We start from the raw sequence: 14,202 nt of genomic DNA on the forward strand, positions 1-14,202 counted from the left end.
ATCTCAAAAACATTTGTTTATTTCAGACCCAAGGTGTGGTTTCCACCACAACTTTGTAAGCTGCAATCAATAAAGCTGGTACTAATGAGTTCTTCCTAACAGTTTGGATCCTTTGGACAATAAATGACCAACAACAGCTATCTGTAGACAATTTAGCAGGGACACTGATACTGAACATTTAAAAATCTGCTAATTGGGACTGATTAATTATTTAGGATTTTCTCAAACCTTATTATTTTTCAAATGAAAGTACCTGAAAATCCACTTGTTCTACTCATTTTTTTGGCTGTAGGTCGTATCATTCACTTTAAGGACATGATGCCAAATGCAGCTTTCAGCTTTGTTAGTTGAATTTTTCTGTAATTGTATGGTATTGTTCTCAAGTCCCATAATATCAATAAAGCAGCCTCTAAATCAGGCCTTTACTGTGTTCCTTAGTGACTATTCTTACATCTAAAACTCATTCTACAGCAGCTGAACTTCTTGTACTTTCTCTCTTTTAAGTTTGGTCAGGCGTAGTTTTTTTTTTTATCAATGTATGTCCTCATGTTTCCTCTTTATAACAACTGTGTGGAATGGAGTACGAACTGACTGCTGTATTTTCATTGAAGACAGGGACCGCAGTTTGTCTGTGTTGTGAAGAGAGGGGGTGTCTGCTGCCAGATTAAATGCTGAATGTGAGAACAAAAAATCAACAGAGACACGAAGGTGTTGAGGGCTATATACAGCAGGGAATGGATATTTTTGGCTGCTCCTCTGAGGAACAAATTACACACAAGTTACAGCTAAGATAGGTGTGACACTTTCCAATTTTTACCCAATAGTGTGTGTTCACACCTCTTGACTAAGGCTTTTGTACGTGTGTGTTTGTGACAGTAAAAGTGAGTTACACAGGGAGGGGTGTCTCTGAGCACCATTTCTGTATTATTCACCCTGAGATAAATTGCAAGCGTATTAGTGTGTGTCGGTGTGTTTGTGTGTGGAGAGCTTGTGCTGGCCTGCTTGGCTCAGAGTTAGTCAAATACTCTGGATGTCAGTTAGCAGGTGGTCTCATCTGCTCCAGCGTAGCTGTAAATTACTCACAGTACCAGGCCGGCTGCTGAGTCTGGGTGTAAAGCAGGCAGACATGCTCTGTCTCTTTTCAATCCATGCAACCGCTGTGCCCTCACTAAGATAATGCATGTATGCACACATATAAAGAAGAAAAAAAGACTTCCTTCTTATACGTGTTCAGTGTCTGTAGGAGTATCGCTCAAGATCGATGTTTACAAGTATATTCATGAAATGACGCTTCCAATGTAAAGGAGGTTTTAAGTCAAGTATCGTAGCGATAGACAATTAAACCCTCCGTAATGTGACATAAATAATAATGTGGAATACTGTATTTTAGCAATTCTTCTGTTTATTTCTACATCTTTAGTTTTTTGTTTTTTCAATTTTCTTAGTATTTATTTGTAAAATCATGCTATTAAATCACATTTTATAAGTCTGAATATTTTGGATAATATATAATTCTCGTGCAGTTATTAGGCATATTTTTAGTAGCACCAGCCTTATTAAAAAAAAAAAAAACAACTTTTGACCAATATTCTTAAAAATTAATTGATAAATCTAGAATGTTGTTAAATACTGTTGCCTTCTTCTGGAACAAGAAATAGGATAAGCTCAGCACCAGAAAAAAAATTCACATTAAACAGTTAATCTGGGTTTTCCAAACAATTTATAGTGCTAGCTTGAAATACGATGTCCTTCCATTCAATTGTATAATGTTTATGAGAAATAAATGTTAACAGCTTGAAGATAAAGGGCATATATTACTATGTTTTCAGTGCAGTTCATGCTAGTTCTATTGAGTTTTATTTCAAAAATTAAGAAATGTAGATATAAAAAAAAAAACAGAGTAAAGAATTACTGTACATGTACCACTTGTGGAAAAACTGTATGCTCAGTCTTTACCAAGACTGCCTCAATACATTTATGTTGGTGCATATTAGCAGTTTTTCTTTGAAATCTCCCCTGAAATTGTTTCCCAGTACTGTACAAAGAACAGCCCTTCTCTGCTTTCTGTTCTACAGTCCTGCCTTGGATGATGTAGTTAGGTTTCGACACTAATTTAATGTCCCTTATTCTCTGATATTAAACAGCACACATTTATTTGCAATGAACAAAAATAACTGTCCCTTTCTCAAGAATTTTGATCTGAAAATTTTCTGTCAGCTACTTGGTCAGAAGAATAAAACACATTTATATTAATATTACAAATATATGTTATTTAACCTCCTTGGTTTTGTGCACTTCTCAGGAAAATGTCCATCCATATTTTAAAAGGTCTACATCTGTTTGAAATTAAGCTTTTTGAGTGCAGTGAAAAACACATTGGGCAGTTTCTGTACTATTGAGCCCACTTCAGATAACTGACGGCTCATTCTTTTTGTGAGATTGATGTGTCTTTTTTCCCATATTTACATCATCACATCATTGATGCTGGCGTGATTCACCGCCCATGGATACTCGGGTGGAGGGTGACCTCAGATTTTTTATTATTACTGCAACATGTCGGATGAGGTAACCCATACTTTTACATCATGCTGCACAAAAGGTGAGGCTATTCATTTGTAATCACAAGCACACATACTGTTTTAACAGGATCAACGCAATATGGATGCACTTTTTACACATTACATGCACAAAACAACATCCTGCTGCACCGTAGGAATTAGAGGAAAAAGAAAAAGCGTAGATTTTTCCACTGACTTCAGTTGTGGCCAATCAAGCAGCAGGTAGTCTCAAGTCTGTTCCAATCCAAGCCAATCAGAGGTGATGATGAGCTCAGACTCTCTACCCTGATTTGCTGCTATTGTGTGACATGGTGAGAGAGGCAGCCTGTGCTCTTCACATGGGAGAGTGTGTCATACACACAGAAGCAGGCAACCCGTCCTGTTTGGGAGGAGTTCATAGAATTTTTTTTTTTTTTTTACTGTCCTGTTGCTTTGGCATATACCAAGCTTCCGCACCATCATCAATTATTCAGAGCCCCAGCAGTGTGTCCCTATATCCAAGAGTTTGTGTATGTGTGTGTGATCTCAGTATGCTGTGTTTGGACCTTCTGAGAGCCACGTCCCTGCTGTTCATCATCCAAAATCTGCGTTTCTTCTCTGCTTTCTGGGACATTGGCACATTTTTGTGGATATACGCAGGACTGGAACATGAAGCTTCGTTTGTGGACCCTGTTCAAATGCTTAACTCTGAACTGAGCTCTGAGGGCTCCTAAGGTTAACATTTGGTGGAGGAAAGAAGTCTGGGCTGCTTTTGTTTTTCTATTTTGTCTGTGAGCACTTCACAAGGACATATATTCGTACCCTCTCTGTTTCTGGATCTACTTTGTCAAAATGCCTGAAGCAAATTATCTCCTTTCTGTTTCCTGGGGTTACATAAAGGTAAGAATTGTTCCCCTGATGTAGATTTTTTAGGTTAATTGTTTGGTCTTTTACACCAACATTAGCGCTATACGTGTGAAAGAGAGCTTGATTTTTTTTTTTATTCAAGCTTTAGACAGATTTGGATGATGCTTTTAATGAACACATAATCTGCTATATTTAGAACTGCACCAACATGTCGACCACAGAATAATTTTTCGTAGGTGTGTCTGATCTGGATCCCTTATCAATCGGGACGTATCTTTGAACAGAACAAATGACGATGTATGAGAGGTTTACATGTAAAGCTCTGAAAACACACATAAGATTTAGATTCTAGGCCACAGAGAATCTATCTCTCTTTGTTCATTTATAAGTATTTGGTTATTTCTTCTTCCTCTAATGAATGACAGGTCAGCAGTACTCAGGATGGTTAGGTTCATCTATATTTTTTTAAGTAATAATTTTCTTTTTTCTTTTTTACACAGTAGAATCTCAAAACTCAAGCCCTTTTTTCTGTTATGATTTAGTTGATTTGCATAGTTATGACATTCTTTTAGAAAAACCAATAAATTATATGAATATTTTTGTGCCTGGTTAGAGAGACCGTTGTTTAATATAACATCTCAGTTCTGCGATAGATTTTTGTGATCTGCAGAGCTCTGCATTCACATCCTTTTATCATTTGCTTCTCAATTTTGCAGCTACGCTATAAAATCCGTAGATTAAAACGTTGTCATCTAGATCTAAATGTCTGTTGGGTCTCCAGATCAAAAGCCATGGTTAAATTTGGGTTTGTGTTTATATAGATAGGGATAGCCCTGGGAAGAGAAGAGGGAATGAGGATGCAGAGGAGCAAGATGAAGAGGCTGGCAGTGTGGCAGTGGAAAAAAAAAAAAAAAGGGGAATCTGGGTTACTGTTCGTTTGTGTTTGTTGCAGTAGTCCTCTATGATCCCCCTGTGTGCGGGTTTGTGTGTGTGTTAAATCAAAAAAAGATGATTCCTGGAAGCTTCTTCTCTGATGAAACTAGACATTTCTAAAATTTTACCATTTCCAACTGAAACTGATTTATCTAACTAGCACTCCACGGTTTCTGTGCACTTAAATGGCAAGTGACTCAAACATCTGTGAAGTTAAATACATAAACTCTATTGGACTATTCAACGCTATTTTCAGTCCCTTAGTTCTTATTAATGAGATCTGTATTTCAATATAGGGGAGCATGTTGGGAGATTTAATTTCTCAATTTTTTTCTTTCTTTTTGCATATTCATTTTCTCGGAAAATTTGAAAAATGACATTGTACCAATGGAAAGTGATTTTATTACCCATGCTAATATGTTATGCTGCACTTTACGGAGGTCCAGCAGGCAGTCAGTGACACCCTGCCCAGGGAGGTTAAAGCACAAACATTCATTGCTAAAGAAGCGGTCAGTTCAGGCAGCTCTGTATCAATCTAATTTAATGGAAAGGGTAGTGGAAGAAAAACAATAACAGTGGAAAAAGATACCAAAGCAATGAAAATCAGTCAAAATCATTTTTATTGGATTTATGTAAAATTCTGCCTTTCCAAGAAGTGTAAGCCACAATCTTTAAAGTTAACTTATGTCTGTATAATACGGTTTCAATGTTTCAAATGAAATCTGTGAAGTAAGTAAACTTTTTTTGGGCTTGTTTATCGAGATGCACCTGACTGATTTTGTGAGCAGCTGGAAAAACAATTACTTTTGATGGGTTTTTTTCTGTATTATAAGCTGTCAAAGCCATCATGTTTGCATGTGTGTCCTCGTTTCAGTTTAAGAGGATGTTGAATCGGGAGCTGACTCACCTATCAGAGATGAGCCGATCTGGGAACCAAGTGTCTGAATTCATCTCCAGCACGTTTCTCGGTGAGTGATGACTCAGGAGTTACTTGGATAAAAATAAAAAAAGACCTTAATAGTTGTTCTCACAATCAACTCACTTACGGCGCAGACAAACAACATGAGGTGGAGATGCCGTCCCCGCAGACACAGAAAGAGAAGGAGAAGAAGAACAAGCCCATGTCTCAGATCAGCGGAGTGAAAAAACTGCAACACTCTTCCAGCCTCACAAACTCAAACATCCCTCGCTTCGGCGTCAAGACGGAGACTGAGGATGAGCTGGCAAAGGTGTGTTTGCATGTTCACCGAAACCGGTGGAAACAGCCCCGGCATGGCACACACTTAAACATGTTCTGATTGTGTCTCTAAATTTTCTGTAGGAGCTGGAACATGTGAACAAATGGGGCCTTAATGTTTTTAAAATCTCAGAATTCTCTGGGAATCGGCCACTGACAGTAATGATGTACACAATATTTCAGGTAAATATTCTGATACTGATACTCAGAATATGAGGCATCTCATGCGCCTCACATAAACATACACAACCTTAGTCCCTTTAAAAGAAATGCTTTCTGTTTCTTGATCTTTTTTTTTTTTACTTTCAGGAGAGAGACTTGTTAAAAACGTTCAAAATTCCACTCGACACCTTTATAACATACCTGATGACCTTAGAAGACCATTATCATGCCGATGTGGCCTACCATAACAACATCCATGCTGCTGACGTCACCCAGTCAACTCATGTGCTGCTATCCACCCCCGCCCTTGAGGTAAAACTCGCGTGCACAGACGTTTTCAGATGTCTGCTCAAAAACACACATCGCATGCTTTTTACAGTCGGCTTCAATCAAACCCCCTCTACTCGAAGTCTAATCAATGTTCTCTCCTTCCCCCTGCCTGTGCTCCGCTTTTTCTCCTCTCAGGCTGTGTTCACAGACCTTGAGATCCTCGCTGCCATCTTCGCCAGTGCAATTCATGATGTGGACCATCCCGGAGTCTCAAACCAGTTCCTCATCAACACCAGTAAGTGTAAATATGAGCTTCTGTCAGCAAAATTAGGTTAACAAATAGAGAAATTCAAACAGGATTTTCTTCAATTTAAAATAATCCTTACAGTATCTGGTGAAGGTATTCATGCTGAATGAACTTTTTTTTTTTTTTTTACATTTTGTGAAGCAATGAATAGAAACCTTAACGTGTTATATTATGATTTTATATGATAGATCATCCCAAAATTGGGTATAATTCTGAAGTGGAAAGAAAATGATACTTCACCTTTAATTTTCTTATTTACAAATAAAAATCAGAAGCATAAGTTCAATATTTCTGGTGTCTTCCAGTAGAAACTGGCTTAAATCACAAAAAGAATGTCTCTAAACCCAGAAAAGTAAAAGCTTGACTCAGTGCAACAAAATGTTGAGAAAGGGTAAGCTGAGCTTCAAACCTGACATAGAGGACTAATGGTGTTGTGTTACTAAATGTGTCCTTGAGCAACAATCTCAACCCTGGCTATGCCTCTTTAACTGACTCACCCTCATCATGGCTTCAGGGGACACCGCTTTAATTTGGCGATTTATACCAAAAACACAGAGTTTATATCCACTGGGCGGCATCGCTTTAAATGACCATCCTCCAGGCAAATGTTGCAAAAGACTGTTTCTAATCAGTGCAGAATAGACACAGTCCAGTCTCATACGCCTCACATAAACATACACAAACTGTGCAGCATTTCCCTGAAAACCCAAATAGGGAATCCCTGCAGTAAAGACGGTATGAGTCATCCTAGTTAGGAGTCACCCGACCGATCTTCTGTCAACCAAAAGAGCAACAGATAAGGATCCCCTTTTCTTCTCTCTGATCCTCTTTCACATTATTGCGTTCCAACAGTCAGAGCAACTAAAGCTGGTAAAGGAAAGCTATCTGTATGAAACATGATGGTGCTCGTTTCACAGAGCATAATACACATTTTTCTACTTAAACGTAACACCTAAAATAATTGATTCTGTCTTCCCTGCAGATTCAGAGCTAGCCTTGATGTACAATGACTCATCAGTGTTGGAGAACCACCACTTAGCAGTTGGTTTCAAGCTACTGCAAGAGGAGAACTGTGACATCTTCCAAAACTTGACCAAAAAACAGCGACAATCACTGCGAAAGATGGTCATTGACATCGTAAGTTCCATGATCACAAAAGAAGTTGTATTGTTGCCAAAAAAAAAACTTTGAGCTGAGTGTGCTCTGTTTTCTTTTTTTTTTTCTTCTGGGGGTTCCTAGGTGCTAGCAACAGACATGTCCAAACATATGAATCTGCTGGCTGACCTGAAGACGATGGTGGAAACAAAGAAAGTGACCAGCTCCGGCGTGTTGCTGCTGGACAATTACTCCGACAGGATACAGGTGAGCTTCATGGTCCAGAAAAAAAGTAAAATAAAACAATAATAATCTAGTTTTTTTTTATTATTATTATTTCTGACAGGATCGGTCTTATAGTATGTTCAAGTCTATTAACTCAAGCAATATAAATGCTTGAAAACTTGATGCCTGTAAAAACAATAAAATAACGATATTGCTTGCTTTTAGATTAGTATTGTGGTTTTGTCTTGCGTTATTCACTCACCAGTGATATTCAGATATCTATTTTCTATCCAAAACCAGGTCTTCTTCATGATAGCCCTGAAATGTCAATTCCCATCATGGGTTATTGGGGTTATGAAAGCTAAAATGATGTTCTGACAACTTCATCCCTTACTTCTAAACCAATATCTAACTCAAACCAAACAGCTACAGCCATCAATTAACTTCTGTCTTGCTTATGCTGTGATTTAAGCTAAAGCTTGCATATTCACTCTTTGTTTTGTTGTGGTATGACTCGTTGATACTTCTGCTCATGTTTTATTTCAGTTCTGCTAATTGCCTGCATATAAAACTTAGAGAAGAAGCTCTCCTGCATTGTAAATGTGGGCATTTTTGAGGTTTAGTTGCAGAGCAGATGACAGGGCAAACCAAACCGACTGCAACACCCAATACACCCTCTACCTCTTTATAAATGTCACTCTGAAGGCTGCAAAACATCTAAATGGTTTGGGGGATAACTCCACTTTACTCACTTAGCAAAATGCCTCAATTTGCTAAGTGTTACTTAGTGAATCATTTCATACTTCCCCTGTAAACATGTAGGATCATGGCTGTAATTAAGCTTTAATTCTCGCAATGCATAATGAAAAATAGTCCACTCTGGTTTTAATCTATTTAATGAATGCGTTGGACCTGGTGATCATCAGTCAGAGCCTATCAAGGGGAAACTGACAGATTTTGTCTGGGTTCAGGTTCTCCAGAACATGGTCCACTGTGCTGACCTAAGCAACCCCACCAAGCCTCTTCAGCTGTACCGACAGTGGACGGATCGCATCATGGAGGAGTTCTTCAGCCAAGGGGACAGAGAGAGGGAGAGGGGGATGGAGATCAGCCCCATGTGTGACAAACACAACGCCTCTGTAGAAAAGAGCCAGGTGAGGATTCCAGGATGGCAAAAAAAAAGATGCTCCCTACATGCATAGCAATTCAACACTGACTGAGCCTCATTTCTATTGCAGGTTGGGTTCATAGACTATATCGTCCACCCCCTGTGGGAGACGTGGGCTGACCTTGTCCATCCGGACGCACAAGACATCTTGGACACATTGGAGGACAACAGAGAGTGGTACCAAAGCACTATCCCCCAAAGTCCATCTCCAGCTTTAGACGAGCCAGAGGACGGCACTCGACCCCCAGGAGCAGACAAGTTCCAGTTTGAGCTGACCTTGGAGGAGGACGGGGAGTCCGACACTGAAAAGGACAGTGGCAGCCAGCCGGAGGAGGAGGAGGAGGAGGAAGAGGAAAACAGCTGTACTGACTCTAAAACACTCTGTACGCAGGACTCCGAATCAACAGAGATACCTTTGGACGAACAGGTGGGGGAGGACGATGATGATGACGATGAGGAGGGGGATGCAGAAGAGGAGGGGGAGACCCCCTGCTCAGAGCCGTGTGTTGCAGATGAAGAGGTGGCAGAGGACGAAGAGGAGAAGAAATCCCCCGACACATAGCAGTTATGGACAGCCTTCGATTAACTGCTCCTCTTAGTAATGACAGATTATTATTTATAGAATAAATATATTTTGAGTTTTGTGAAATCTGTTTTTTATACGTCTGTGTTTCCAAAGCGTGCGCTGCTCCTCACCCTGGGTTACTCCTCTCGTCTCCTTTATTTAGACACGCCCATTGGTACTACTTCAAGTTTTTTTGCACTCAGGAAGAACTCCCTTTCATTCCCATTCGTACTGAAGTGGTGTGTCTTTACTTCCACCTCCTCCTTACAGTCTTTAGTTGGAGACTCGGACGGTCTCCTCAGTGCTGCTCATACATCACATCTGTTTTTGTTTTGTTTTGTTTGTTTTTTTTTTTGCTTCCGTCTCAGCCTCACCAGAAAGTTCACCTGTGTCTTTATGTTTTATGAAGTGCCAATAACTCCAAAGGGTCGGTTATTGGTCAGAGTCTCCCTTTTATTTTTATATTTCTCCTTGTTCATGTTCTCCCCCTCCACAATAAATTAGAAAGAATGTTTTTGCTCAAAACCCGACAGGTCGCTGCAGCACATTTGGGAGCTTTTTCAACCACATTTGCCATGTGGAAGTCTTCCTCCATAACCCGACTGACAAAAACTAAAATCTGAACCACCATGATGCTATCCTAAACCTCTAGTTTTTTTTTTTTTGTTTTTTTTTTTTTGGTATTGTATGTAAGATTCAGATATTTTCTATTTCTAGAGTTTAATTTTGCTGTCAGAGAAGTTGAGGAACCTTGTAGAAACGTAGAGGGAGACATGTGTCAGATGTAAAGCTTTTGGAAGCTGTTCAAAAGAGCTCCAACAGCATTTATACTCCTATACCACTATACTTGTATTCAATTAGTTCTGTGTCTTAAAATCTGTATTTTCTTTTTGGTAACTCTTATTTTTAGAGAAAATCTTCTCTGAGAAGGAAGCAGAAACCTGAGGTCTTGTGCTTTGCTTCTCATGGGAGTCGTTTATAACCTGGAGTAAGCCCTTAAATGTTTTTATTGTTGCCTATAGTTCTTTTGAACACATCCTGAGACAATGCAATGCTTTGTAGTTATTACAAAAAGCACCTTTTTTAGAGGTTTGACTAGTGCTCCAAATGTTTAGAAATAGTAATGGTGTTGAAAATGACTGGGGTGATTTTATAACAAAGTAAAGAGAAATTAGTTTTATTTTCTTAGCTGTTTGACTTGGTTTATACATCGGCACCTGCTGCTTATCTTTAGCCTTCAGCGATTCATTTTTCATCAGATTCCTGCCATTAACTCCAGTTTACTGTCTTTGCTTTCAACAAGACAATCAGCTGCACAGCATAAATATCAGATAAGACAATTCTCTACATTGATACAGGTGCATCTCAGTAAATTACTGTATCACTGAAAAGTTCATTTATTTCAGCAATTCACTTCAAAATGTGAAACAGTAATGAGCTTCATGTATTTATTTCAGTTAATTTTGTTGATTACATTAGGAAAATCCTAACTTAGTTTGTTGAAAAATCAGCATACTAAATTAGATAAATAAAAATAGGAGTAATAAATAGAGAAATGTTGCGCTGTGTCGGTTTTAAATAAGCTGGCTCACCACAGAGAGCCAGAGAGAATATTGATAGAAAATTCAAGTGGAAGAAAAAACTGCACAAGTCACAGGGATACATTTTTCAGAAGCTTGGATTTGAATTAACTGTAAAGCATATTCAGCTAAATTGGCTGAAAATTTACTTTTATTTATTGTTTAATAAATCAAAATGATTTTTTGAAAATTATTTTTAAATAATTTTCTTAATGATATTCTAATTTATTGAGATTCCCTTGTATTCAAATGCACTAATACATTTGCATACCATCTCTTTAAATATTTTTAACCCATTCAAACACTGACTCCTTGTTGAATGCAGGCTTAACGTCATTGTCTCCTCTTTTACGTTTCAAACTACGTTTTTTTTTGTCATTCTAACTCGAAGCTGTTATTTATTGCTATATATTTTTCTATTTGTTACAGTTGTTTTTGAAATATAAAGGTGGTACAGTCGATATTTCACTGTAGCATAGATAACACAAGCTTGCCAGTTATTACACCTAAATTCACTTTTTTTGTTTCCCCTTGTACAAAAAAAAATATTTTGGAAAATATTAACTAATTTAAGAAAAAATAAAAGGTGAAAAAAAAAATTAAATACTGCACACTGCTTTTTCAAAGAGGGTCTTGTTTTACTGATATGCCATTTAAGAAGAAAAATATTTGACTTTTATTTTGTGCCAATGTTTTATTTTATTTTATTCTTTTCATCCTCACCCAATGCCCTTACCTGTAATAAGAATTTCTGGTTTATTGCTGTTTACAAACATATATTTATTGTGCTGTATATAATATATAATTATTAATGTTATTACTATCATAATGCAGTTTGCTGTAAATGGTTGATTCTTATCATCCCTTTTGGTGATGGCGTGGCTGAATTATGTACCTCTTGTTGAGAGAATGTTTATTAACACGAGCTTCGGTGAAAAAAAAAAAGAAGGAAAGAATAGAAAAAACTCCATCGACTTGTTGCTCACCTGAGAACTAGCTCAGAAAGAAGAGAGAGAGAAAAGAGTCAGAGGGGAAAGCCAAATTGTTTTTTTTAAAAAAGAAGCTGTTCCTTGGCCCATGGGCTGTGCCTTAAAATTTAACACATCATACACTTTTTAGCCTTTTTAATTTTTTTATTCTCTAGTTCTCCTTTGCTGCATTTGGTGAATTGCTTGGCTTTGGTTGGCCTGACGACTTGTGGAGAAAAGATGCCTTTTTTTTTTTTCATTAGTCACACTTAGGGGCAGAGGTTTGTTGAGGCGTTCAGGTTAACCACAAGCCATACATTCACTGCATGAGTGATTGTGGCCTGTAGCTGGATGTCAAAGACTCGTATTTTGCTGTAGACCTGGTCTGAACGGCTCACACTGTACTTACGCTCTGCCTCTACACTCAAAAGACGAGACTCAAGCTGTCGAATGACTCTCTCTATATATATATAAATCTATATGTCAGATTTCTGATTGAATCACAGCTTAAATTTTTACCAAACACTGAATGGGGCGTTACAGCAGTGTGTAGTTGGTGCTCGACTACGGCCATCCGAAGCACAGAGGCTTTGGGACACATCTGCACGTTCAGCCACTGCTGCATTAATTCTGGCTGAAACACTTGACGATGTGTTGCTCATCCATGCTCGGCTCACACTTCCACTCACGTGATCTGCAATATCCAGAACCACTGACATGTTTCTGCCTGGACAGAAGAGGGGTCTGTTATATTTCTGTACTGGAGAAAATGGGTGGGGGGTTTGGGGGGACTGCACCATTGTCCTGAAAGCAGGACTCTTATTTTGACACACATACTGTAGATTTTAAACAGCCCTGGACCAATGGAAATAGTGGGTTCTTTTCTCATTATGTGTTCTATTTTTTTAAGGTGTGCAAGGAAAACACAAACTGTAACTTCAGAAAACAAGAAATGGTCTTCAGGACAATTATTTTTTGGGGTTTTGTCTTTAGAATGCCAACTTGTCTGGACGTTTCACAGGACAATTAAAATGTTATTTTAATGGATTCCTTGTTAATCGCAGTCTATTGGATAGCACTGTAGATCATACGACTTTATCTACAAAACAAACAAAAAAGAATGAAAAAAGTTTTTATATGCAATGGAATAAATAAAAGCATGGGTTGATTCTGCCTACTCACTGGTTGCTTGTTATTGTTTCAAATGTTTTTATTTTATGTGAGGCCGCCTGAGACACAGGAGCAAATTTCTGTATCAATTCAAGAGATGACTTATGTATAAATAAGTAAGTTTAGTTACTTTCCTTAGAAATTTAAACATGTTTGCTTCAAGTTTATAAGAATGTGCTTTATTTTATGGATACAAGAGATGCATAGCAAACCTTTAGGGTTAAAGGTTTAACCCTAGAGTTAGGGTTAAAGAGATACATAGCAAACCTTTAACCCTAAAGGTTTGCTACGCAGGTTATGATTACATTTGATGAAGTAAGAACTAGTAACTAGAAAGAACTATTTCTTTGCAGCCGGGTTTTTATTGTCCTATACAGAGTTGTGCTGTTCTCTAACTGTCCATTATGGCTGACTCATTTTCTTTTGACTATAGCAAACATTGGCATTAATTTTAAAAAAAAATTGGTCTTATATACCTTTTATTTTTGGTTTGGAAGCTTAATTTTCCCAAACTTTATTATTGTTATTTTGACCAAAACTTTTCATCTTTGTTGCTGGTGAACATGAAAATATTTTGAAGGAGGGTGCTGCCATGGTGCGGTGGCGAAGAATCACCCATATATGGAGGCCATAGTCCTCTACGTGGGCGTCACAGGTTTGAGTCCCAGGCTGATGACTTTTGCCGCACGTCTTCTCCCTCTCTCATTTTCCACTTTCTTGTCTGACCTCTCTCAAATAAAGGCCACTAGTGACAATAAAAAATCTTTTCAAGTAGGTCATTAGGATTGTTCATGTTGACAGCTGCATACTTTAGTCCAACTTGAAAGAGTAGGTATGTGGAGCAGGGGCCTATTTCTTTGTTGTAAAGTATAGAAAATATGCTTTATTGTGAACTGTGACACCAATGTATCAGTATCTTGTTGCTTTTGATTGGATTGAACCTGGTTGTTGCTGAGCACCCTAACCATTTTAGTGAGAGAAATACTTTGAGTCTGGTGGGAAAATCTTTAGATAGGCTGTTCTAATAGTTTTGTCATAAAGATGTGAAAATGTTTTAGAATGAATAATAGTGTCTTACATTAAGCTTCCTAAATTACCTCCCCATAGCCCTTTCCTTA

General features: G+C 38.1%; 1 protein-coding gene across 6 annotated transcripts in view; it reads left to right on the forward strand.

Annotated features, from left to right (window-relative positions):
* pde4d (phosphodiesterase 4D, cAMP-specific) overlaps window positions 1-13,095 on the forward strand; it is a 210,727-nt gene extending 197,632 nt beyond the window's left edge. For 5 of the 6 annotated variants that reach the window (XM_032578259.1, XM_032578258.1, XM_032578260.1 and 2 more), the window contains 9 exons: window positions 5,212-5,305; window positions 5,391-5,566; window positions 5,659-5,757; window positions 5,884-6,048; window positions 6,202-6,301; window positions 7,296-7,450; window positions 7,553-7,675; window positions 8,605-8,787; window positions 8,872-13,095. In XM_032578259.1, the coding sequence (XP_032434150.1) occupies window positions 5,212-5,305; window positions 5,391-5,566; window positions 5,659-5,757; window positions 5,884-6,048; window positions 6,202-6,301; window positions 7,296-7,450; window positions 7,553-7,675; window positions 8,605-8,787; window positions 8,872-9,363 (1,587 nt within the window). In that variant the 3' untranslated portion in view covers window positions 9,364-13,095. Of the gene's footprint in view, window positions 1-2,965; window positions 3,438-5,211; window positions 5,306-5,390; window positions 5,567-5,658; window positions 5,758-5,883; window positions 6,049-6,201; window positions 6,302-7,295; window positions 7,451-7,552; window positions 7,676-8,604; window positions 8,788-8,871 lie in introns of those variants that run through there. The other variant, XM_032578263.1, reaches the window with a different exon arrangement.
* Window positions 13,096-14,202: the final 1,107 nt, after the last annotated feature.

This window comes from Xiphophorus hellerii, chromosome 12 (assembly GCF_003331165.1).
Source record: "Xiphophorus hellerii strain 12219 chromosome 12, Xiphophorus_hellerii-4.1, whole genome shotgun sequence".
Classification (NCBI taxonomy): domain Eukaryota; kingdom Metazoa; phylum Chordata; class Actinopteri; order Cyprinodontiformes; family Poeciliidae; genus Xiphophorus; species Xiphophorus hellerii.